Consider the following 26,872-nt stretch of genomic DNA (forward strand, 5'->3'; position numbering starts at 1 on the left):
TGCGCAAGACACATGGGTGCCTTCTTGCTGCACTACCTGCAAAATGACCCTGGAATTGTGAGAATTAGAAATAATCCTGACTACTGGGTTGCCACACTGTTAGATCCCCGGTACAAAAGTAAATTTGCAAAAATTATTCCTGTCATAGAAAGAGATGCACGCATGCAGGAGTATCAGCAGAGACTGTTGCAGAATCTTACATGTGCTTTTCCCCAAAACACTAGTGGTGCACGTAGTGAATCTCACAGTTCCAACTTGCCAACCGTGGGACCGTCGTGTGTTCACCACTCAAAACGTAACAGAAACACAGTATCTGCTGGTAACATCAATTTTGCGGAATCATTTCACCACTTTTTTAGCCCTACCATTTGTTACCTACCATTTAAATGATTGGAGGATTAAGCTGTCATTCAGGCCAGAAGGAACCACATTGGTGGAGATTAAAGCGATATATCAGCATTCTCATAATAGCCTGAATGCCTCAGTTTCAGGAACCAATCTGCTTCATTTAAATGGTAGGTAACATTATAATGATATGATCTTCATGATTGGAAATAGGGGAGTCTATTCTATTGGCACATGGCTACAACAATACACATTGGCTTAGAGCCCAAACAGAGGTGATAAAAGCTACCTTGCGGCCATTTTGGGTGTCATTTAACCTCTATCCCCTGAAGACGCCGGTTAGGCGAAACATGTCGGGGAGGCTATAATTTTAGTTTACAATAGGACAGGTAGGGAATATTGCAATAAGTGGTCAGCGGCCACAAGCATATGATAATGGAAATAGATAGGATGGCTATAGGATACACAGTTATGCCAATTGAATAATCCTGATAGTCCTCACTACTTGCGCCTATATTGGAATTTTAATATAAATTACTACTATAATAAGGATTTAATTATTAAAAGTTAAGTTTTATAGAGCTTTAGTTGGGGGTTCTATTTGCCAACAGGCAATATGTTAATGAACATTTGCACATAGGACCCCTTGTTCGAAAGGAGCTTCTGAACTCTCTCGTTCATTGAATTTGTCAGGTTTTGGATGGTTTCTGCTTCAATTGTTTTGCATGAGGACAGAATACCCTCCCAGAGCTGTTGCTTAGATGTGAACTGCCTCCCGCCATCATAGACACTCCTTTTGATAATGTTCCAGAGGTTCTCAATGGGGTTGAGGACAGGGGAGCATGGGGGTCACACCATAAGTTTGTCCCCTTTTATGCCCATATCAGCCAGAGATGCAGATGTGTTATGTGCAGCATGAGACGGTGCATTATCATGCATGAAAATGATCTTGCTGCGGAATACACGGTTCTTCTTCTTGAACCATGGCAGGAAGTGCTGTTTGAGAAACTCCACATACATTATGGAGTTCATCTTTACCCCTTCAGGGATCCTAAAGGGGCCGACAATCTCTCTCCCCATGATTCCAGCCCAAAACATTACTCCACCTCATCCTTGTTGGCGCCGTAGCCGTGTTTTCATGGGGTGTCCATCAACCAGCCATCCTCCACTCCATCCATCTGGACCATCGAGCTTTGCACGGCACTCATCGGTGAGCAGTTTCTGCTTGTGTGCAGTGGATAGAGGAGGTCGACAGGATGGCTTACGCACAGCTGCAAACCTCTGAAGGACCCTGCATCTTGTTGTTCGGGGGACGTTGGAGGCACCAGCAGCTTCAAAAACTTGTCTGCTGCTATGACAAGGCTTTTTTGTCGCTCCTCTTTTAACCTGATGTAATTGCCTGTAGGAAAGAGTCCTCAATTTTCCCTTATCAGCACGCACACGTGTGTACTGTGAATCAGCTACATACTTCTTGATTGTGAGATGATCAGGATGAAGTGTCTTGGCAATGTTGATTGTAGTCATGCCTTGACCTAAACACTCCACAATTTGTTGCTTCTCAGCAGCCGACACATCCTTTTTCTTTCCCATTTTGGCCGAAAATGTAGGCTGCTTAATAATTTGGGACAGCCTTCTTAAGTAGTCTTGCCTTTCATTGGACACACCTGCCAAACTAATTAGCACAGGTGTCTGCAATTGCTTACAGTGATATAAAGAGCCCTGACACACATTACGATCAATGAGTTTAACTGACAAACAAAAAAATTCTTACCTTATCACTCCTAAACACTTTTTGCATAATAATTAGGAGCACAGTGTACATGTGCTTTTCCACAAAACACCTGTGGTTCACGTAGTGAATCTTACAGTTCTAACTTGCCAACCGTGGTCTGTATGGAGTTGTTCAATAAAGGGCTCAAAATTAAGATAACATAGACAGGAGGCGTCTCTATGAATAGGAATTCCTAAGTATTTGATACCCTGTGAGGGCCAGGCAAAGGGAAAGTTGGACTGGATGGAATCCTGTATGGATTTGGGGAGGGAAACATCGAGGGCCTCAGACTTCACTGCATTGATTTTAAAATTTGACCATGTAACAAAGTGATCTATTTCAGCCATAACAGCAGGGATGGATATATGTGATTGAGTGATATATACTAGGACATCATCAGCAAATGCAGAGCACTTGCACTCGGTGCCTCCCACCTCAATCCACCTAATATTGGGGTTATGGCGAATTGATGAGAGCAGGTGCTCCGTCACTAGGATGTATAAGAGAGGGGATAGAGGACATCCCTGCCTTGTTCCATTGGTGATTATGAAAGGTGATGAAAATGTTCTGACACGACCCCTGGGCCTTGGGATTCCCAGAGCCGGACCCTTTTTGGTGGATGCTGGTGGTTGTAGTCTCCGTGGCGGCAACTCGGTTCCGTGGCTCAGGGCGGTCAAACCAGTGGCGGAACTATTTATGTGGTTTTGATGTTTAAATGTCTGACTAAGCCACCCGTGGATTGCGGTCAGAGTGAACCGCCGCTGCAGGGCAGACCGCTGAGGCTGGTGTTGTGGGTGCAGCAGAGCGTAGTATAACTCCCCACGGGAGGAGTATAGCCTCAGGGCAGTGTATGCGGAGGATGGGGGTGATGGTACAGGGCAGCAGCAGTAACGACACGGAGTCAGTGATGCAGTCCAGGTCCTTTACTCACAGTTCTTATTATCCAGACCACTTCTGCAGATAACGGCTGCCTACGTCGTACTGTGCTCACCAGGTGAGGGGCTCGGCCAACTCCCAGATAACTTTGGAGCGCTTCACAGGACCACCTTTGTGTGTCCTTTCTCTGGCCTTTCTTACCCCACCAGTGACCACGCTTCTGTCCGGCTGCTTTGGGTCTCCTCTTGGTAAACTTGGCGCCAGTTTCGCTGACCCTATGTGGTGCCTTCCTAGCAGGTGTAGCGAGGGGCTGCGCCACATAAAATGTCACAGCCTCTGGTTTATAGCTGAGGGTCGTTTCCCGCCTCCACTAGTTTTGGGGACTGGTCCCCTTTGGCCTGACCCCTCCACGCAGGTGGATTCGGGCGTGCGGTGGCGACTCGCCCGTCCGCACCCCTGGGATCCCTTCGTTCCTCATTCCTGGAGCCTTCTCCGCTCCTCTTCCTTCCTTCTCCCTCTTCCAGGCCTGGGCCTCTGTTACTAGGCCCACCTCCGGAGCAGAGCTCATGCAGAGCCCCTGCTCCCTGTCACTTCTGCTCAGACTTCTCTGCACAGAACTAAGATGGTGCCCACCTTTTATACTCCCTTCTCAATGCACCCAGTAACTGCTTCCTCCCTGCTCCTGCACTTCAGGGTTCCCCTTCCTCGGTGTTCCCTCCCCCCACTCCAGCAAGGGACAGGGACTGTCGTGCCCATCTCAGGGGCATATTGGTCGCCCTGCCCCACGGCAATGTGGTGTAATGCATGCAGGTGTCGGGTTCCTGATCCACACTCCATCCTTACCTGAGAGTGAGATATCACACCTCTGGGTGAGGTGCAATACCTCTGTAGCAACCGAGCCCTCGGGGTGCTACAGTTCTATTTATCTTCAGCCTAGGTGACGTATTGCGATACAGGGCCGTGATTTTGGGTATAAAAGGGTCCCCTAGACCCCTACCCGATGCTTTTTAAGAGAATAATATATGGCGTGCCAGGAGACTCTATGGAATGCTTTCTCAGCATCCAACGAGAGTATCTAATTAAAATTTTTTAACTGCATCTAGCCCAGGAAATACTTTGTGCCTAGTAGCAGTGTCTGATAGTCAGCGGATTATCCCAGCTGTTAAGCAAGTTACACCACCTGTAGTTTGGACACTTAATTTTTTCAAAGGAAATGTTTCGGGCCCCCGGGATACTCAGTGAAGAGCATCGGGAGGCACCCCAAGGCATAGGGGCTGGGACCACCAAGCTCGATCCTTATAAAAGCTTTTTAACTGCAGCAGCTTTAGTGAACAGTACTGGAGCTGGAATTCCCGCAGCTGCTGGCATCAGACTTGCCCTCCAATAGATTCTAGTAAAAGGATTTAAAGTGTACTCATTCAAATTAGAGAGACAATTTAAATGAAAAAGCTTAGACCTGATTCCACCGCAGGGGGGCTCGCTCGACCCACCAGCGGACAGGCACCAGTTTTGGGAGAGGGGGGCTGGCCGTCAGGGTCCACCGCAGCTCTGGCACAGACCCGGCGACACTGAGGTCGCACGGGCAGGAACGGACTGGCCTTGTCGGCTTCGCACTTTTTTGGTTTTAGAAGGGCATGACATGCCTATATCTGTGTCTCCCCCTCCTTTTACTCCTCCACCTATTTTCTTTTCGCATGACTATATGTACTTGTCACTTTTCCATGTGTTAGTTGTGTCTTCTGAGCTGTTTGTTAACTTTTGGACACCTTTGAAGTGTTTTCTATGTGTTTCTATGTGTTGCTATGTGTTTTTGTTTGCCTGCCATTGGTTTTAATTGTGTTCGAAGGTGTTTATCGAACAGTTCGACGAACAGTTCGTCGAACATATGGGTGTTCGACGAACTGAACCGAACTCGAACACTACGGGGGTGGCTCAACACTAGTGTCTAGGGGTTGTTGTCAGTATAGGCCGTGAACTTAGTGGAGGCCAGGTAGTGCTTGAATCGTTCAGTGATGGCCCAGACCAAGGCCAGGAGCTCCAACTTGAAGGAACTATAGTTGTCTGGATTCCTCTCGGTAGGACGGAGCTTCCTGCTGGCATAGGCAATCACCTTCTCTTTGCCATACTGCTTCTGACTTAACACAGCTTCTAGTCCCTTGTTGCTGGCATCCGTGTACAGCAGGAATGGTTGGCTGTAGTCAGGGTAGGCCAGGATTTCTTCGCCAGTCAGGATCTCTTTCATCACTTCAAAGGACACAGCCTGCTCTTTACCCCACTGGAAGGGGGTTGCCTCTGTGGGACTGTCCTACCAAGAGATCTTGCAAAGGCGTTGCCTTCTTGGTGTAGTCCTTTACAAATCTCCGGTAATACCCGACCAGTCCCAGGAACTGGCGTACCTCCTTGAGATTCTTTGGTTCAGGCCATTTCTGGATGGCAGTGACCTTCTCCGGGTCTGGTGCTACTCCTTCAGGACTGACGATGTGCCCCAGGTACTGAACCTTCTGTTTGAGCAGGTGGCACTTGGAAGGCTTCAATTTCATCCCATACCGGGACAATGCTTCAAATATCTCCGCCAGGTGCTTCAAATGGTCCTCATACATCTTGGAGTACACTATCACGTCATCCAGGTATAGCAGCACGGTCTCGAAGTTACGGTGTCCCAAGCAGCAGTCCAACAATCTCTGGAACGTTCCAGGGGCGTTGCAGAGTCTGAACGGCATACTGTTGAACTCGCAGTATGCCGTCTTCTCGTCTTCTCCCAGTCCTCCTCAGCAACTGTTACTTGCCAGTACCCACTAGTGACATCAAGGGTAGAGAAATAATTTGCTGACTTTAGCGCAGCCAGGGATTCCTCTATAAGGGGCAAAGGGTATGCATCTTTATGTGTTATGCGGTTTACCTGTCTGCAATCTACACACATCCTCATGCTTCCATCCTTTTTCCTGACCAGGACCAGGGGAGCTGCCCAGGGGCTACAGCTATCTCTTATTACCCCTGCTTTCTTCATGTCATGCAACATTTCCTTCGCTTTCTGGTAGTGTGCTGGTGGTATGGGCCTGTAACGTTCTTTGATGGGTGGATGGTCACCTGTGGATATACAGTCATATGAAAAAGTTTGGGCACCCCTATTAATCTTAAGCTTAATGTTTTATAAAAATTGGTGTTTTTGCAACAGCTATTTCAGTTTGATATATGTAATAACTGTTGGACACAGTAATGTTTCTGCCTTGAAATGAGGTTTATTGTGCTAACAGAAAATGTGCAATCTGCATTCAAACAAAATTTGACCGGTGCATAAGTATGGGCACCCTTATCATTTTCTTGTTTTAAATACTCCTGCCTACTTTTTACTGACTTACTAAAGCACTTTTTTTGGTTTTGTAACCTCATTGAGCTTTGAACTTTATAGCCAGGTGTATGCAATCATGAGAAAAGCTACTTAAAGTGGCCACTTGCAAGTTGTTCTCCTGTTTGAATCTCCTCTGAAGAGTGGCATCATGGGCTCCTCAAAACAACTGTCAAATGATCTGAAAACAAAGATTATTCAACATAGTTGTTCAGGGGAAGGATACAAAAAGCTGTCTCAGAGATTTAACCTGTCAGTTTCCACTGTGAGGAACATAGTAAGGAAATGGAAGAACATAGGGACAGTTCTTGTTAAGGCCAGAAGTGTCAGGACAAGAAAAACATCAGAAAGGCAGAGAAGAAGAATGGTGAGATCAGTCAAGGACAATCCTCAGACCACCTCCAGAGAGCTGCAGCATCAACTTGCTGCAGATGGTGTCACTGTGCATCGGTCAACTATACAACGCACTTTGCACAAGGAGAAGCTGTATGGGAGAGTGATGCGAAAGAAGCCGTTTCTGCAAGTACGCACAAACAGAGTCGGCTGAGGTATGCAAAAGCACATTTGAAGAAGCCTATTTCTTTTTGGAAGAAGGTCCTGTGGACTGATGAAACCAAGATTGAGTTGTTTGGTCATACAAAAAGGCGTTATGCATGGTGGCAAAAAAACACAGCATTCCAAGAAAAACACTTGCTACACACAGTAAAATTTGGTGGAGGTTCCATCATGCTTTGGGGCTGTGTGGTCAATGCCGGCACTGGGAATCTTGTTAAAGTTGAGGGACGCATGGATTCCACTCAGTATCAGCAGATTCTTGGCAATAGTGTTCAAGAATCAGTGATAAAGTTGAAGTTACGCAGTGGATGGATCTTTCAGCAAGACAATGATCCAAAACACCGCTCCAAATCTACTCAGGCATTCATGCAGAGGAACAATTACAATGTTCTGGAATGGCCATCCCAGTCCCCAGACCTGAATATCATTGAACATCTGTGGGATCATTTGAAGAGGCTGTCCATGCTCGGCGACCATCAAACTTAACTGAACTGGAATTGTTTTGTAAAGAGGAATGGACAAAAATACCTTCATCCAGGATCCAGGAACTCATTAAAAGCTACAGGAAGCGACTAGAGGCTGTTATTTTTGCAAAAGGAGGATCTACTAAATATTAATGTCACTTTTCTGGTGAGGTGCCCATACTTATGCACCTGTCAAATTTTGTTTGAATGCAGATTGCACATTTTCTGTTAGTACAATAAACCTCATTTCAAGGAAGAAACATTACTGTATCCAACAGTTATTACATATATCAAACTGAAATAGCTGTTGCAAAAACACCAATTTTTATAAAACATTAAGCTTAAGATTAATAGGGGTGCCCAAACTTTTTCATATGACTGTATGGCGTTGTACCCCTTTAATCCTCCCAAAATCAAGTGGGTGTTTGCTGAATACCTGTTCGTATTCCTGGACCACCCTGTGTACACCTTGTTTTTGATGGACAGGAGTGGCGTCAGTGCCAACTAGTGTTGAGCCACCCCCGTAGTGTTCGAGTTCGGTTCGGTTCGTCGAACACCCGTTAAAACCAATGGCAGGCAAACCCGTGTCTCCGGGTTTGTGCCAGAGCCGCGGTGAACCCTGACGGCCAGCCCCCTCTCCCAATACTGGTGCCTGTCCGCTGGTGGGTCGAGCGAGCCCCCCTGTGATGGAGGCAGCTCTAAGCTTTTTAATTTAAATTGTCTCTCTAATTTGAATGAATACACTTTAAATCCATTTACAAGGATCTATTGGAGGGCAAGTCTCATGCCAGCAGCCGCGTAATTCCAGCTCCAGTAGCGTCCACTAAAGCTGCTGCAGTTAAAAAGCTTTTATAAGGATCGAGCTCGGCTGTCCACCGCAAGGCATCCTACTGCCAGTCCCAGCCCCTATGCCTTGGGGTGCCTCCTGATGCTCTTCACTGAGTATCCCGTGGTCCCGAAGCATTTCCTTTGAAAAAATTAAGTGTCCAAACTACAGGTGGTGTAGCTTGCTTAATAGCCGGGATAATCCGCTGACTAGCAGACACTGCTACTAGGCACAAAGTATTTCCTGGGCTAGATGCAGTTAAAAATTTGTAATTAGATACTCTCGTTGGATGCTGAGAAAGCATTCCATAGAGTCTCCTGGCACGCGATATATGATTCTCTTAAAAAGCTTGGGGTAGGGGTCTAGGGGACCCTTTTATAGCCAAAATCACGGCCCTTTATCACAATACGTCACCTAGGCTGAAGATGAATGGAATTGTAGCACCCTGAGAGCTCGGTTGCTACAGAGGTATTGCACCTCACCCAGAGGTGTGATATCTCACTCTCAGGTAAGGATGGAGTGTGGATCAGGACCCCACACCTGCATGTATTACACCACATTGCCGTGGGGAAGGGCGACCAATATGCCTCTGAGATGGGCACGACAGTCCCTGTCCCTGGCTGGAGTGGGGGGAGGGAACACTGAGGAAGGGGAACCCTGTAGTGCAGGAGCAGGGAGGAAGCAGTTCCTGGGTGCATTGAGAAGGGAGTATAAAAGGTGGGCACCATCTTAGTTCAGTGCAGAGAAGTCTGAGCAGAAGTGGCAGGGAGCAGGGGCTCTGCATGAGCTCTGCTCTGGAGGCGGGCCTAGTAACAGAGGCCCAGGCCTGGAAGAGGGAGAAGGAAGGAAGAGGAGCGGAGAAGGTTCCAGGAACGAAGGAATGAAGGGATCCCAGGGGTGCGGACGGGCGAGTCGCCACCGCACGCCCGAATCCACCTGCGTGGAGGGGTTAGGCCAAAGGGGGAGACCGGTCCCCGAAACTAGTGGAGGCAGGAAACGACCCTCAGCTAGAAACCGGAGGCTGTGACATTTTATGTGGTGCAGCCCCTCGCTACACCCGCTAGGAAGGCACCACATAGGGTCAGAGAAACTGGCGCCAAGTTTACCAAGAGGAGGCCCGAGGCAGCCGGACAGAAGGGTTGGTAAGAAAGGCCAGACAAAGGACACACAAAGGGGGTCCTGTGAAGCGCTCCAAAGTTATCTGGGAGTTGTCTGAGACCCTCACCTGGTGAGCACAGTACGACGTGGGCAGCCGTTACCTGCAGACGTGGTCTGGATAATAAGAACTGTGAGTAAGGGCCCTGGACTGCATCACTGACTCCGTGTCGTTACTGCTGCTGCCCTGCACCATCACCCCCATCCTCCGCATACACTGCCCTGAGGCTATACTCCTCCCGTGGGGAGTTATGCTACGCTCTGCTGCACCCACAACACCAGCCTCAGCGGTCTGCCCTGCAGCGGCGGTTCACTCTGACCGCAATCCACGGGTGGCGTAGTCGGACATTTAAACATCAAAACCACATAAATAGTTCCGCCACTGGTTTGACCACCCTGAGCCACGGAACCGGGTCGCCGCCACGAAGACTACAACCACCAGCATCCACCAAAAAGGGTCCGGCTCCGGGTGTCCCAAGGCCCAGGGGGTGCATCAGAACATTTTCATCACCTTTCACAATCACCAATGGGACAAGGCAGGGATGTCCTCTGTCCCCTCTCTTATACATCCTAGTGACGGAGCACCTGCTCTCATCAATTCGCCATAACCCCAATATTAGGTGGATTGAGGTGGGAGGCACCGAGTACAAGTGCTCTCTATTTGCTGATGATGTCCTAGTATATATCCCTCAATCACATATATCCATCCATGCTGTTATGGCTGAAATAGATCACTTTGTTACATGGTCAAATTTTAAAATCAATGCAGCGAAGTCTGAGGCTCTCGATGTCTCCCTCCCCAAATCCATATAGGATTCCATCCAGTCCAACTTTCCCTTTGACTGGCCCTCACAGGGTATCAAATACTTAGGAATTCCTATTCATAGAGACCTCTCCCATCTATGTTATCTTAATTTTGGGCCCTTTATTGAACAACTCCATACAGACCACGGTTGGCAAGTTAGAACTGTAAGATTCACTACGTGAACCACTGGTGTTTTGTGGAAAAGCACATGTACACTGTGTTCCAAATTATTATGCAAAAAGTGTTTAGGAGTGATAAGGGAAGAATTTGTTTGTTTGTCAGTTAAACTCATTGATGGTGATGTGTGTCAGGGCTCTTTATATCACTGTAAGCAATTGCAGACACCTGTGCTAATTAGTTTGGCAGGTGTGTCCAATGAAAGGCAAGACTACTTAAGAAGGCTGTCTCACATTATTAAGCAGCCTACATTTTCTGCCAAAATGGGAATGAAAAAGGATGTGTCGGCTGCTGAGAAGCAACAAATTGTGGAGTGTTTAGGTCAAGGCATGACTACAATCAACATTGTGCGATGATCAGGATGAAGTGTCTTGGCAATCAAGAAGTATGTAGCTGATTCACAGTACACACGTGTGCGTGCTGATAAGGGCAAATTGAGGACTCTTTCCTACAGGCAATTACGTCAGGTTAAAAGAGCAGCGGCAAAAAAGCCTTGTCATAGCAGCAGACAAGTTTTTGAAGCTGCTGGTGCCTCCAACGTCCCCCGAACAACAAGATGCAGGGTCCTTCAGAGGTTTGAAGCTGTGCATACGCCATCCTGTCGACCTCCTCTATCCACTTCACACAAGCAGAAACGGCTCCAGTGGGCCAAACATTACATGAAGACTGATTTCAAAACTGTTTTGTTCACGGATGAGTGCCGTGCAGCGCTCGATGGTCCAGATGGATGGAGTGGAGGATGGCTGGTTGATGGACACCCCACGCAAACACGGCTACAGCGCCAACAAGGAGGAGGTGGAGTAATGTTTTGGGCTGGAATCATGGGGAGAGAGATTGTCGGCCCCTTTAGGATCCCTGAAGGAACTAAAGATGAACTCCATAATGTATGTGGATTTTCTCAAACAGCACTTCCTGCCATGGTTCAAGAAGAATAACCGTGTATTTCACAGCAAGATCATTTTTTTGCATGATAATGCACCATCTCATGCTGCACATAAAACATCTGCATCTCTGGCTGATATGGGCATAAAAGGGGACAAACTTATGGTGTGACCCCCATGCTCCCCTGACCTCTACCCCACTCAGAACCTCTGGAGCATCATCAAAAGGAGTGTCTATGATGGCAGGAGGCAGTTCACATCTAAGCAACAGCTCTGGGAGGGTATTCTGTCCTCATGCAAAACAATTGAAGCAGAAACCATCCAAAACCTCACAAATTCAATGGATGAGAGAGTTCAGAAGCTCCTTTCGAACAAGGGGTCCTATGTGAAATTGTAACATCACCTAGAATAAAGTTTTGAGTTGAAAACTGTTTGATTTCAGTTTCTAATAACCTGCTAATGCTTATAATTTCAAAAATGACCATTTTTTTGGTCTTTATTAAAATGAAAAGGTTGATCGAAAAGTTTGGGGGATCTAAGAGTGTGGCAACCCAGTAGTCATGATTACTTCGAATTCTGACAATATGAGGGTCATGTTGCAGGTAGTGCAGCAAGAAGGCACTTATGTGTCTTGCGCATCTCGGAGCCCCAAAATTATTTTCCGGGCTAGATGCAGCTAAAAATTATTATTAATTTTAAATCTGGTGGAGCTTAGTATAGATGGCCTAATAGGATCAGTGCTGCACACTGCTACAAAGCCCAAATTATTTTGCAGTCAAGATACAGATAAACATGATTAGTAATTTTAAATCTGGTGGAGCTTATTATAGATGGCCTAATAGAATCAGTGCTGCACACTGCTACAAGGCCCAAATTATTTTCCAGCCAAGATACAGATAAACATGATTAGTAATTTGAAAGCTTAAAACGGATGGTAGGGTGATTTTAACCAATCATCAAGCTTTTACTCTCCCCAGGATGACACTGGGGTAGAAAAGTCGTTTCGGATCCATGATTTGTTCATCTTTATGAACGTGAGTCTGTCTACATTATCAGTGGAGAGCCGCGTGCGCTTATCTGTCAGCACACCACCAGCAGCGCTGAACACACGTTCAGACAGAACGCTGGCTGCGGGGCATGACAAGATCTCCAAGGCGTAAGTGGCTAGCTCCGGCCATTTATCCAGATTGGAAGCCCAAAAAGAGCAAGGGTCCAGTGACACAGTCATGGCTTCAATGTTTACTTGGAGATACTCCTGTGCCATCGTCTCTAGGCGTTGACTATGTGTCAGACTTCTTGTCTCCTGTGGCCTTGCAAAGGATGGGCTAAAAAAGTGGTGAAATGATTCCGCAAAATTGATGTTACCAGCAGATACTGTGGTTCTGTTACGGTTTGAGTGCTGAACACTTGACGGTCCCACGGTTGGCAAGTTGGAACTGTGAGATTCACTACGTGCACCACTGGTGTTTTGTGGAAAAGCACATGTAAGATTCTGCAACAGTCTCTGCTGATACTCCTGCATGCGTGCATCCCTTTCTATGGCAGGAATAATTTCTGCAAATTTACTTTTGTACCGGGGATCTAACAGTGTGGCAACCCAGTAGTCAGGATTATTTCTAATTCTCACAATTCGAGGGTCATGTTGCAGGTAGGGCAGCAAGAAGGCACTCATGTGTGTTGCGTATCCAGGAGCACCAAGTCCCTGTTGTGTTGGTGGCGAGGTAACAATCATGCTTCCTTCCTCTGTCCTCTCCCCCCAACCTCGCACAACAGAAATGTGATCAGGGTCTCACTCATCTGATGAGTCTTCCATCAGTTCGTCCTCCACTTCTTCCTGGGCTCCTGCACCTTCCTCACTAGTTTGGCTGCTACCATGCGCCCTGGTAAAACCATCTCCCCCACCCTCACATGCCTGCCGCCTTGGTGCTGCCGACCGTCTGGACCTTGCAGATGTTAGCCCTTCCGCATACAACTCCTCCTCCTCTACTTCCTCCACCTCCTCTTGTGCCACCACCTGACTCCGAATTCTGTTTAACATGTGTTCCAGCATGTAAATCACCGGAATAGTCATGCTGATAATGGCATCGTCAGCACTAAACATCTTCGTCGCCATTTCAAAACTGTGCAGAAGGGTGCATAGGTCCCTGATCTGAGACCACTCCTCCAGCGTGATTTGCCCTACCTCTGAATCTCGTTGGCCCAGGCTATACGTCAGAACGTATTGCACCAGGGCTTGTCGGTGCTGCCACAGTCGCTGCAACATGTGCAGAGTTGAATTCCACTGGGTAGGCACATCGCATTTTAGCCGGTGAAGTGGCAGGCCCAACGACTTCTGTAGAGATGTAAGTCGCTGAGCTGCGGGATGCGAACGGCGGTAGTGAGCACACAGCGACCGTGCCCTCTGCAGAAGGCCATCTAGTCTGGGATAGTGGGCTAAAAATTGCTGGACAACCAGGTTCAACACGTGAGCCATACAAGGCACATATGTGACATTGCCCCGGCGAAGGGCCGCACCCAGGTTTGCAGCATTGTCGCACACGGCCTTCCCTGGTTTCAGGTCCAGTGGAGACAACCATTCATGAAATTGGTTCTCCAGAGCTGACCACAACTCCTCAGCTGTGTGACTCACATTTCCCAGACATTTCAAAGTAAAAACCGCCTGATGACGTTGAGCCCTACTGCCAGCATAGTAAGGAGGTGTGCAGGATCCCTTCTGCGCAGTTAGAAAGCTTGTGGCATGACCAGACAGGCTTTGGGTGCAGGTGGAAGACCGAGAGGAGGTTGAGGAGGCAGAAGCAGTGGAGGAACTTTGAGATAAAGAGGATTGACGCACAACTCGTGGGGACGGCAAGACTTGGACAGCAGCCCCTTGTCCTGCTGTCACCATAGTTACCCAGTGCCCAGTCAGCGACATGTAACGCCCCTGTCCATGCCTACTCGTCCAAGTGTCTGTGGTGAAATGCACCCTGTCACACACAGAGTTTCTCAAAGAAGCGGTGATGTTGTGTGCGACATGCTGGTGGAGCGCAGGCACACCTTTCTTTGAGAAGTAGTGCCGACTGGGCATCTGGTACTGGGGCACTGCGACGGACATAAGGTCTCAAAAATCCTCTGTGTCCACCAGGCGGAAAGGCAGCATTTCTGTAGCCAAGAGCTTGCAGATGGTGAAATTCAACCTCTTAGCTTTCTCATGGCTAGGAGGAAATGGTCTTTTACTTGTCCACATCTGAGGGACTGAGGGCTGGCTATTGTGCTTAGACGGGGTTGATAAGGGTGTCCCCGGCAAACTGCCGGTCTGTGAGGAAGATGCAGGCGGACATGTTAGGTTGCCTTGATCCAAAGGTGGTGCTATCGATGTCGGACAGCGCTCAACACCAGCTGGTGTTACCACCTCCAAAGAAAATGATGACCTGCCAATCACGCTGGCTGTTGCGGGTAAAGAGGTGGCAGGTCTGCGCCCCAAAACAGGTGTGACTGCTGTCCCCCCAGTCACAGAGGATGAAGAGGCCGCGGATGCACAAGATATGGCAGACGGTGGTTGGCCCGGCCGGCTAGGCCACATTGTAGCACACTGAGCTTCCCGCTGCAACTTATGCTTCATGTCCATGTGCCGGTTCATGCATGAAGTACTCAAACTATGTATTTTTTGGCCTCTACTTAGCTTTTGCTGACAAATGTTACAGATAACACGAGTTGGGTCATCTTTATCGATCTGAAAAAATGCCCAGGCTATGCAAGGCTTAGCACCCATGCAACCTGAAGAGCCACCGCGACTTGTGGTGAGAGGCAGAGTTGTGTTTGAGGATGCAGTTGTTGACGTGCTTCCAGTACTACGTCTCTGTCCAGGAAGGCGCAACCTGACCTCGTCGTCACTAGCATCTTCCTCCACCTCCTCTGCTGACCTCATCTCTTGGCTGACTGTGGGTTGACAGTAAGTGGGATCTCCAACCTCATCATCATCACCCTGTGCGTTATCACACCAGTCGTCCTCAGAGCCAACCTCTTCCTGCCCTGACAAAAAACTAAAGTTGTCACTCCAATCAGGTATTTGAGTCTCATCATCGTCTTCCTCATTGTCTCCACCAACAGGAGTTACAGTTTGGGAATGAGGGTCTACATTATGGTCAGAACCTTCTGCGTCTGGTCCTGGATCCGACTCATAAAGATTCTGGGCATCAGTGCAGATCATTTCCTCGTCTGGATTCACAGAAGCGCTGGAGTCGACCTCTGATTCCCAGGCTATAGTATGCGTAAACAGCTCTGCAGACTCAACCATCTGTTCTACCTCATACTCAGACGGGCAGCTGGAGATTTGGGAGCTGTGAGGAAGCAAGTGCGATTAGGGTGACACCTTTGAGGACTGGAGTATTTGTGATGTTGAAGTTGATGTGGAGGAGAGCCCACTTAAAGGAGCACTTGATATCCGTTGAAGCACCTGCTGTTTTTGTGCCTCATCTGGAATTTGTAGTGATTGGCGTGGCCGTAAGAAAGGGATCTTATCACATTGTCCGCTAAAAGAAGTAGACATTTTAGTTTGGCTGGAAGATGGTCTTTCTTCTGCAGATGTTACTGTTGCTTTAACACCTACCCCACGGACACAACCTTTTTTCCCCTTCCCAACACGCCTATTCCCCTTTCCACCAGCAGCAGGCCTTTTTCCACTCATTTTGGTGGTTAACTAATTCACAACTCTGGAGTTGTTTGCACAAAAAAACAATGGATGGGAACCGAGCAGAGCTGAGTGGCCAAACTGTGGTATTAGGCCAAAACTATTGGCTGGGTTAGATGCAGAAAAAAATTATATTCAATTTGCAACCTGATGGAGGTCTGTATAGATGGACTAATAGAACAAGTCCCACACACAGCTAGAAGCCCAAATATTTTTTCAGAGGTAGATGAAGAAAAAAATTGTATTGAGTTTGCAACCTGATGGAGGTCAGTATAGATGGACTAATAGAACAAGTCCTACACACAGCTAGAAGCCCAAATATTTTTTCAGAGGTAGATGCCGAAAAAAAATATATTCAGTTTGCAACCTGATGGAGGTCAGTATAGAAGGACTAATAGAGAAAGTCCCACACACTGCTAGAAGGCCAAATATTTTTTCAGAGCTAGATGCAGATAAAAATTATTTTTAATTTGCAACCTGATGGAGGTCAGTATAGATGGACTAATAGAGAAAGTCCCACGCACTGCTAGAAGGCCAAATATTTTTTCAGAGCTAGATGCAGAAGAAAATTATATTCAGTTTGCAACCTGATGGAGGTCAGTATAGATGGACTAATAGAACAAGTCCCACACACTGCTAGAAGCCCAAATATTTTTTCAGAGGTAGATGCAGAAAACAATTATATTCAGTTTGCAACCTGATGGAGGTCAGTATAGATGGACTAATAGAACAAGTCCCACACACTGCTAGAAACCCAAATATTTTTTCAGAGGTAGATGCAGAAAACAATTATATTCAGTTTGCAACCTGATGGAGGTCTGTATAGATGGATTAATAGAACAAGTCCCACACACAGCTAGAAGCACAAATATTTTTTCAGAGGTAGATGCAGAAAACAATTATATTCAGTTTGCAACCTGATGGAGGTCTGTATAGATGGATTAATAGAACAAGTCCCACACACAGCTAGAAGCCCAATATTTTTTCAGAGGTAGATGCAGAAAAAAAATATATTCAGTTTGCAACCTGATGGAGGTCAGTATAGATGGACTAATAGAGAAAGTCCCACACACTGCTAGAAGGCCAAATATTTTTTCAGAGCTAGATGCAGACAAAAAATTATTTTTAATTTGCAACCTGATGGAGGTCAGTATAGATGGACTAATAGAGAAAGTCCCACACACTGCTAGAAGGCCAAATATTTTTTCAGAGCTAGATGCAGATATAAATTATTTTTAATTTGCAACCTGATGGAGGTCAGTATAGATGGACTAATAGAGAAAGTCCCACACACTGCTAGAAGGCCAAATATTTTTTCAGAGCTAGATGCAGAAAAAAATTATATTCAGTTTGCAACCTGATGGAGGTCAGTATAGATGGACTAATAGAACAAGTCCCACACACAGCTAGAAGCCCAAATATTTTTTCAGAGGTAGATGCAGATAAAAATGATTTTTAATTTGCAGCCTGATGGAGGTCAGTATAGATGGACTAATAGAGAAAGTCCCACACACTGCTAGAAGGCCAAATATTTTTTCAGAGCTAGATGCAGACAAAAAATTATTTTGAATTTGCAACCTGATGGAGGTCAGTATAGATGGACTAATAGAGAAAGTCCCACACACTGCTAGAAAGCCAAATATTTTTTCAGAGCTAGATGCAGACAAAAAATTATTTTTAATTTGCAACCTGATGGAGGTCAGTATAGATGGACTAATAGAGAAAGTCCCACACACTGCTAGAAGGCCAAATATTTTTTCAGAGCTAGATGCAGATAAAAATTATTTTTAATTTGCAACCTGATGGAGGTCAGTATAGATGGTCTAATAGAGAAAGTCCCACACACTGCTAGAAGGCCAAATATTTTTTCAGAGCTAGATGCAGAAAAAAATTATATTCAGTTTGCAACCTGATGGAGGTCAGTATAGATGGACTAATAGAACAAGTCCCACACACAGCTAGAAGCCCAAATATTTTTTCAGAGGTAGATGCAGATAAAAATTATTTTTAATTTTCAACCTGATGGAGGTCAGTATAGATGGACTAATAGAGAAAGTCCCACACACTGCTAGAAGGCCAAATATTTTTTCAGAGCTAGATGCAGACAAAAATTTTTTTGAATTTGCAGCGTGATGGAGGTCAGTATAGATGGACTAATAGAACAAGTCCCACACACTGCTAGAAGCCCAAATATTTTTTCAGAGCTAGATGCAAATAAAAATTATATTCAGTTTGCAACCTGATGGAGGTCAGTATAGATGGACTAATAGAACAAGTCCCACACACTGCTAGAAGCCCAAATATTTTTTCAGAGCTAGATGCAGAAAAAAATTATATTCAATTTGCAACCTGATGGAGGTCAGTATAGATGGACTAATAGAATGATGCTATGCCCAAAAGATTTTACTTCACTAGGTGCAGTAAAAAAATTGGTATTCCATACACAGGTGGTATATCTTGCAACACAGATAGGCTACTCCACTGACTAACACACTCTGCAATAGGCCAAAAAGGATTAGCTTTGCTAGATTCAGCCAAATGCTGTGAAAAAACTTGCACAGCACTGGCACAGACCTGCCTGGCAAAAACTGATAGGAACTGATGTAACCTAGTCCTGAAAAGCACTGCAATTACAATTAGTCTTTACTCCCACAATCTATCTATTTAAGAGCACAGACCTGCCTGATAAAAGTCGTAGGAAATGCTGTAACCTAGTCCTTAAAAGGACTGCAATCACAACTATTCCCTACTCCCAAGCTATCTGTAGATTTGTGCGAAAATTGGCTTGAAATTAACAAGGTATAGCGCACACAGCAACAGCGGTGCCGTCTAACACGCAGCTGCAGCAGTGAGAAAATGGTGGCGACGGGGAAAATGGCTTGGTCTTATAGGGCAAGGACATGTGACATACACTGCCAATGACACATGCCCTTGCTTGTGTGAAAAAAAGCACTTCGCTCCGCGTGTGCGCTGCTGATAGGCTGACAGATTGCACCTCCCCACTGTAAATGCGGGAAAGAGAAAAAAAAATGGAGATCTTCATTATTCCTGCAGAGATCCATCCCCTGCCCCTCCCCCCACCTCGCTGTACACTCAAACTGCGTATTAACATTAATTTTCATCATTACTGAGAAAATATCCAGTTATGATTTTGGTGCACGAACAGTTATCGAACATAACCTCGAACAGCCGAATTTTTCTCAAATTGTTCGTGTTCGCCGAACGGCTCGAACACCGCCCAAAACAGCTCGAATTTGAGATTGGCGAACACTTCGAGTCGAACAACGCTCATCTCTAGTGCCAACATGGAGCTGTTGACACCAATCCTCCAGCTGGGTTTCTGAGTCATTACCCTCCACTGTGTCTGATGAGGTTAAAGACTCTACTGTGTGTATGGCGTCATCATTCACAGTATACGATCTGGCAACAGTGGCGTATCTTAGTAATTTAACTTCCTCCTCCCCACAATTTAGGAGACGTATCGGTACCCTCCCATTGCGTACATCAACGACCCCTCTAGCAGTTAAGAGTGTAGGTCTGTGCTCTGAGCTCATGGGCTCCACTACCGCCTGGTATTTCTGTCCCTTGAGACCTATTGCTGCCCTTCACCAAATCAGCATCTCACTTATTGGGGGGATCACAATGGGTATCGGGTCTGTCACCCGTACATTACCAATCTCACCACCTGTTAGCTTTACCTGTTGCTGGTACAGGAGGGCTCAAATCTCTCTCTGGAGCACCTTCCTCTGCCCTGGTTTGGCAGTGTCAGCAATCTGTTGGAGCAAAAACAACACTTCTCCCAAACAGTTACCAACAATATTCGTACCAAGTATCATATATAAGTCTGTATCACCAGGGTTAGATTCTACTACAATCAGTCCTTGGTCCCTTAGTTCCGCTCTCCTCACCTTCACTGTCATGTCCTTAACCCCTACTAGGTTAAGAGGAAGGCCGTTAGAGGCATACACAGAGAGGTTCGGGCTGGCGGGCGGAGTTCATCTACGGACCAGTACCTTTTGTAGAGGACATCAGGTATGATGGTTACCTGTGAGCCGGTGTCCAGTAACGCAGGTGTAGCAATGCTGTCCAGCACGATGGACAGGAAAGGCCTTCCTCCTACGAACCGGTGGTTCCAGCTCGATGGGCCTGGTTGATTTACTCCTGGGTGTCGGCCCCAGGGTTTGCTAGTTTAAAGGACAGTTCCGCGCAGTGTGGCCTGCCTTGTGGCAACGGTAGCAGATGAAGTCTCCTGGAGGGCGACGTTGGTCGTTGTTCCTCCCACGGGGTGGCGTTGTCCTCCTTTTTCTCCTCATCCAGGGGACATCCTCAGGGCTGTCGGCGAGTAGGATCCTTCCTTCCGACTCGGGCTCCTCCTGTAGCTGCCGGGTGCTCAGGACAGTGGCCAGGGATTTACTTAGCTGACACACTTCAGAGCGCAGGCTGTCCAACTCGCTAGGGGGCACTGTTTGCATCTTTGTTTCAGTCGTTAATGAAGGAGCAGTGGGTGCAGCGGCCACTGGAGTGGCCCCACCCTGTTAATGCTGGATAGCAGTCCCTGATGTTTCCAGGGGCTTTAGACCCTTAATAGCCATGTCCTTGAGGGTGTCAAAGGTGGCGTCTGGATGATCTAAAGCCCACCACCGTACAGTACTGCTCTCCTCCTGGGACCTCAACCCCCGGATGAACTGTTCCGTCAGCATTTTATTTTCATCTTGTATGCTGGTTGGACTAACCTGTTTCAGGGCCCGCAGGGTTTCCTGTAAGCGCCAGGCTTAATCCCTGATACTGTCCTCAGGTTTCTGGGTACAGTGGTAGAACCTCATCCGGAGATCTGTCTCAGTGCGGTATTCAAACACAGTTTGCAGTCTCTTAAAGATGATGGATACTGACTCCTGGTCTGCGGCTGGCCAGGTTTCAACTTCCCGCTCTGCTGCACCAGTCAATTGTCCCAGCACAACAGCGGCTCTTTGCTTACCAGTCATAGAATACATGTCCAGTACACCGCATATTTTCCTCTTGAACCCAGACAGGGTGTCTGGTTTGCCATCATACTGGGGAAGCCATTTTGCTCCAGGGATATATGGCAGGGCCATGGGTATCAACGGAGTCATGACCCCTGCTGGTGGGGCGGCCGCACCGGCCTGTGCAGCGCGGGGCGCAAGTTGGGCATCAGGAGAGTTATACGTTGCTCCGGCGGCTTGTTGGTCGTCGGCCATGGTTGTGCCCCCCTAGTAAACCGTAGCCTACCTTCTTCACTTTTTATCAGGTAGGCCGCAGCTCCGCGGGCGACGGTCTTCTTCCAGGACTTCGCGTCGCTCGAGTCTGACGTCAAAGCATCCACTGGGCTCCTTCCAGGACCTGATGCTTCCTGGTTCAACGTCAAAGGTGGGGCATGTCCTGGGCTTCGCGCACTTTTCACAGTCAGGCCTCTCGGGTTCTCGCAGTTACACCCCTCTTCTTCCCGCGCGGTGACTGGAAAATGGCGGATAATGGCGGGAAACAGCAGCAATTGGTGGGAAACTTCACCACAGTGAGTATTACAGTCTTTTAAGGCACACAGTACCCGGTGGCAATGGGCACGGGATCCTGTTTGTGACACCAGAAGGTGACGCGCCCCCAGGGCTGTGGGGTACTCGGCAGCCGGGCCTCTGGATGCTGGTGGGGGATATCACGGTTGCTGGCCCGGTCCGTGGCCCAGGGCGGTCACCCAAAAAGGGGAATTATTTATAGGGGCTTTGGAAAGTTCGTGACGCCACCTGTGGAATGTGGCTAAAGGGAGCCGCCGCTGTGGAGCAGTCCTCTGAGGCAGGAGGTAGGGCAGCTTGTGATGGAACGGCTCCCTACAGGTGGAGCGGGCCTCAGGGCAGCGTGGGGTAATGGATGGTGGTACAGGGGAGAGACGGCCAGGGCGGTTCAGGAAGAAATGACAGACACTCACATGGGGGTTCGCTTCGGTACCTTTACTGGTGTAGATGCACGTATGGTCCAGGGTAGTCGGTAGGCAGGATGCATTTCTGGACTCTCTCCAGTGAGCGGGTATAGGGCCTCCTGATCCGTTGCTTTCACTTGCTAAGAGTCTGACCTGCCAGGAGCTAGGCCTGGCCTAATTACTGTCTCTCTCTCTTGCACCTGCTGACCTGGTGGTAGGGCCTTCTCTTGGAGATCACTCTCCCTGGATGCTGGGGCCTCCGTGACTCCTAGCCTTGGTACATTAGTCAGTGTTGGTCGACCTGGGACTTGTATCCGGTGGTCCCTACTGGGTATAAAGGGTCCCTGTAGGCGCGGACCCGGTGTCCGGTGTATATTTCGGGGTGAGCCTGGTATGCTCCTCTGCCCCCTCATTGCTTCCTTTTCCCTCTCGCCTTTGGCCACACTCAGGGCCCTCACTAGGCTTCAACTTGTGCTGTAGGCCTTGGCTCGCCTAAGCACTGCAGCCAGCGTGCTGCCTCTTCACTGGTCTTAGTGCCAGCACACTCTCTGAACTAACTTCTCACTTCTCACAGAGCTAACTGAGCTGCCTGGCTCCACCCTCCCTATATATATCCCTATCAGGGCTCCCTCTGGTGGTCTGAGGTGGTAGGGTGGAGGTGTGTGAATGTGTGAGGGCCTCTTGTGGAGAAGTCCATCCATGCACCCTACTGGGTTCTGTGACACCCGTGCGCAGCAGGGCGCCACATGTAACTCTATAGAGAGTGTGCATAGGTATTTAGGTACCAGTGGTTACCTGAATGTCTGATATTTCTGATATATACCGGTGGTGGGATCGTCCACACTTGCTTATGAAGAGGTGCTGGTTGGAATAAATTAGGGTTATTATTAAAATTATAAGATGAATGGAGAGGGTGGTCTTTCGGTTAGATTATATTTAAAAATGATAATAATTACCTGTCTCTGGGATGGGGCTGTGATTGTAGTTAATGTCTTGTTCATGAAAGTTGTTAGTAGGAGATTGAACAAGTGTAGTGGTGGTTCCTGCTGCGAGCCTTGGTGGATGAAAATGGGCAGGTATAATGACAACCTAGTCAGCTGAAATGTGTGTGGAACCAATAGGAAATACCTGCTATTTGAGAGATGAGTGACAGATAGGCGTCATGGTAGTTGAGGGTACTGTAGAGAGTTGCTGGTAGTAGTGGTACCTGGCTAGAGAGGCAAATAATTGTTAAGCCGGTACCACTGTAGGAGTAAGATACATGGTGACTTACTGATGTTAAGGCTGAGGTGAGTATTTGTAACTTTACAGGAGGGACTGTGGGCCATGGGTGGCTCAGCGGTCCGTAATGGTGAGCCCTCAGGGAGGGGGTATATCTAGAACACTGTGCACTGTGGGGTAGCCAGATATATGGAGTGTATGGGTACCAGTCGCGGTATCTTCTCTAATGGTGATAGACGTTGGAGAATTATGCCATCTAGCAGATGTAGTGGAGATATATGGCTTACCTCCACTCTGCTGTGCTGGAATCGCCAGATATGCCGGATAGGCAGTGGATGTGGGGAACGGTGCGTGCAGGAGCAGAGTCCCCGCCGGTGACTTGTGCTCTGGTAGTACCTTGTGCAGTGGTACAGTGGTGGTGCAGGGCCAGGGCCTTGCAGGACCTGGCGTGATGTCACTGTCACATGTTGAGCACGTGGTCTGGTTAGGTAAGGAGTAGCAGAAGGACCAAAATCAGACGCGTTTCGAAAGCAGCGGCTTTCTTCATCAGGGATGGTACAACTTTAGAACAGGTTGTACCATCCCTGGGTAGAAATTCCCTATTCTGCCAATTGGTGCAGATCCCAGCAGTCAGACCCCCACTGATCAATTCAATAACTTATTATCCCCGAACATCCCTGTTGAATGATGCACCCTCCTAACAGACTATTGCCAAATCACATCCCAAATGGTGCTACTGTAATTTGCAGAAGATATTTTGTTACGAAAATTCAGACAAGTGATCTGCTGTGTATATGAAAACATGTGACGCGCTCCCTGGGCCGTGGGGTACTCGGGCCGGGCCGGTCATTGCTAGGGGAGATGTCACAGTGGCGGTGACCCGATCCATGACCCAGGGCAGTCAATCAAAAGGGGATTATTTACAGGGGATTTATAGTTTTTATATACAGTTCGTGACGCCACCTGTGGTATGCGGCTATATGGAGCCGCCGCTGCGGAGCATGTCCTCTGGAGCTGGTGTAAATGCAGCAGAGTTGGTTTACCCCTCCACAGGTAGAGCTTAGCTACAGGGCTGTGCTGATATGTTATGAATGTTGCTGTTGCAGTTGTAGTGCAGGGGGTGATGGCGCGGCCGGAATAATTCACAGAGACAGTGGGGTGCAGTCTTCAGAGTTTACTCACAGTTATTAAGTTCCTCAGGTTGCACTTTCTGGAATACGACCTCCCACGTCGCGCTGCGTTCACCATTCCGGGGTCCAGCAAACTCCCAGGTGTTTCAAGAGTGCCTGACAGGACCCCGTTCTATATGCCCTTCTCAGCCATCTTCCTGTGCTGGCCCTCACCCTTCTTGCCCTGCGCCTCGCCACACAATGTCTCAAGCCGATATCCTCGGATCTTTCTGGGCAACCTGGAGTTCTCTGCATCCTATGTGGTTACCTTTTTGGCTACTTGAGTGCGGATGAGTGCACCCTGAAAGTACAGAAACCTATGGTTTCCAGTTGAACTTTGTAATTCTCACTGATTAGGGGCCGGTCCCCTCTACGGCTCGATCCCTCCCCCGCCTAGCAGATTCGGACGTACGGGTGGCCTCCAGCACTGCCCGTAACCTTGGGATCCCTTCTTCACTCCTGGAGCCTTCCTCCTGCTCCTCTCTTTCTCAGTCTGTCCTGGGCCTCTCTGGCTAGGCCCTCCTCTTCCTGAACAGAGCTCCTGCAGAGTTCCTGCTCCCTCTACTTCTCCTCCCAGACTGAGCTGTCCTTTCAAGATGGCTTCTCTATTTATATCACTTCTTCCAATGCTCCCCTGATTTATTTCCTCCACCCACACCCACTACATGGTTCCCCCTACTTTGGTTACCCCCACTCCAACCAGGGACAGGGCTCAGCAGGGAAGCGACGCATCTTGCCCCTCCTGCTGGTCTGGAGTAGTGTAGTGTTGGATGCAGGTGTTGGGGTCCCGGGCAGCACTCCATCCTTACCTGAGAGAAGGGGATACCACACCTCTGGGTGAGATGCAGTACCTCTGTGGCGACTGAACCCACAGGGGCACCACACATGCCCTTAGCCTTGATACATTTTATCCTTTAAAGCTGTGATTATTCATCTAGACAGCCCCCTTTCATTCTCCTGCCTGTTCTGTCAGCCACTAATGGAAGCTTGAGTCACAATCCTTCAGGGAACAAGTTGTTGGGGAGGGAATGAAGACTCTGTCTCATGCCATAGTGTATAAATTTATTCGAGAGGTGAGATTCTGGGCCATGCACATATTCTATTTTCTCAACACTCGACTATTCATAATCAAATAGCATTTGTCCACAAAGATCATTCTACTGATTCATAAGGTCCTGTAAAATAGTGGCTACTATTGGAAGAAACATAGTACACAATCATTGGCAGCATACAAGTCCTTCTAGAGTAATAGCTTAAAATAATTGGGGCCTTTGTATACCAGCCTTGGTTGCATGCAAGTCGTTCTGCAATTATTCTCCTTTGTCCAAAGCTTACATTTTCCATTTTTGATCATGTCTCTGGAACGATTACTTTCTTCGTTTTTTTCTTTCAGTGACAAGTTACAGGAAAAAGAAGAAAAAATGAGGTTTGCCCTTCAACATGTAGTGAAATGTGACCTCGAGAAAGACAATATGATGGATCCGATGGTTTTACCACAAGCCGACTGTATCATCAGCGCTTGGCTCCTAGATAATATCAGCAAAGACAAAGATGATTACATAAAATATCTTAGGAAGTTTTTAAAGTTACTGACACCTGTAGGACACATAATATTAATTGGGTGTTTGGATACCACATATTACACAGTGGGGAAAGAAAAGTTCCATCTTCTCAATTATGATGAGGATTTTGTCAGGAAAGCTCTAGTTGGAGAAGGTTTTGTTATTGACCGCTGTGAGGTTATGAAGAGAACAGTTGAAAGTGATCTTGTTGATCATAAGGGCGTCATTTTCATTGCAGCTCACAAGGAGAAGTAGGTCTGAGTAGAATCTACAAAATTAACGGAGCTGGGAAATTAAATCAAATTTATGCTTAAGCACAGGATAGGTGGAAACTTGATAATGCAGTGGGTCAGAACACTAGAACCCCCAATGCTCCCATGAACTGAGCTCAGATGTGCCTTATTTGAGCTGAGTGGCGATCCAACATACAGTACGCACCATCTCTCCTTTTACTTTCTTTTAGAATGGAAGTAATTGCTGAGTCTCATTGACAATGTTCACCAAGTTGTTGCCTATCCACCTGATTTTATGATTCAACCCCTGTAATCCTGCATGTATTTTATTAGTAATATGCCTTCAAAATCCTCAAATTATAAAATTACATTAAAGTAAAAAATTCCACATTTTTTTCTCCTAAAAGTTGCATCATTTTTCTTCAAGGCAATTGGATCCCTCTTTTCTTATAGCAGAGTTTAAAATCTTCTTAATTGATTATTATTATTACTCTTTTATTTTGGAATCTTTATTTGGAACAATAATTGTGTGAAAAGAAAATAGTGCCAGGATCTAATGTGATCATTCGGAAGATCATATGGTATTTTATGACTTCTGGCTATTTGCATGAAATCAACATTGTAATAAAGATAATATAATATTAAACTTAAATAGTGTGATCTCCTTGAGGGTTCGTTGCTTTTTGCCTCTTTCTTTGTCAAAGAATTAGCAGTCTTGATTTCTGAGCCATTGATGATCTTCATATAGCTACATTGTATGCCGAGCCTTAAAGGAGTTGTGTGATTAAAACAAGTTATCACCTACCTTTAAGATAGATGATAACTTGCTGATAGGAGGGTGTCCCACCGCTAAGACCTGCACCGCCGAATGGAGAACTTTTATTACTG

At 47.2% G+C, this 26,872-nt stretch overlaps 1 protein-coding gene across 1 annotated transcript in view; it reads left to right on the forward strand.

Moving 5' to 3' along the window:
* Positions 1-26,653, forward strand: part of LOC141172718 (nicotinamide N-methyltransferase-like) — a 54,479-nt gene extending 27,826 nt beyond the window's left edge. The window contains exon 3 of the mRNA XM_073657185.1: positions 25,583-26,653. Within this exon, the coding sequence (XP_073513286.1) occupies positions 25,583-26,006 (424 nt within the window). The 3' untranslated portion in view covers positions 26,007-26,653. The remainder of the gene's footprint in view (positions 1-25,582) is intronic.
* The last annotated feature ends 219 nt before the right edge of the window (positions 26,654-26,872 follow it).

Source organism: Phyllobates terribilis, unplaced genomic scaffold (assembly GCF_046119375.1).
Source record: "Phyllobates terribilis strain yellow unplaced genomic scaffold, ASM4611937v1 Scaffold_12__6_contigs__length_324123572, whole genome shotgun sequence".
NCBI classification, from domain to species: domain Eukaryota; kingdom Metazoa; phylum Chordata; class Amphibia; order Anura; family Dendrobatidae; genus Phyllobates; species Phyllobates terribilis.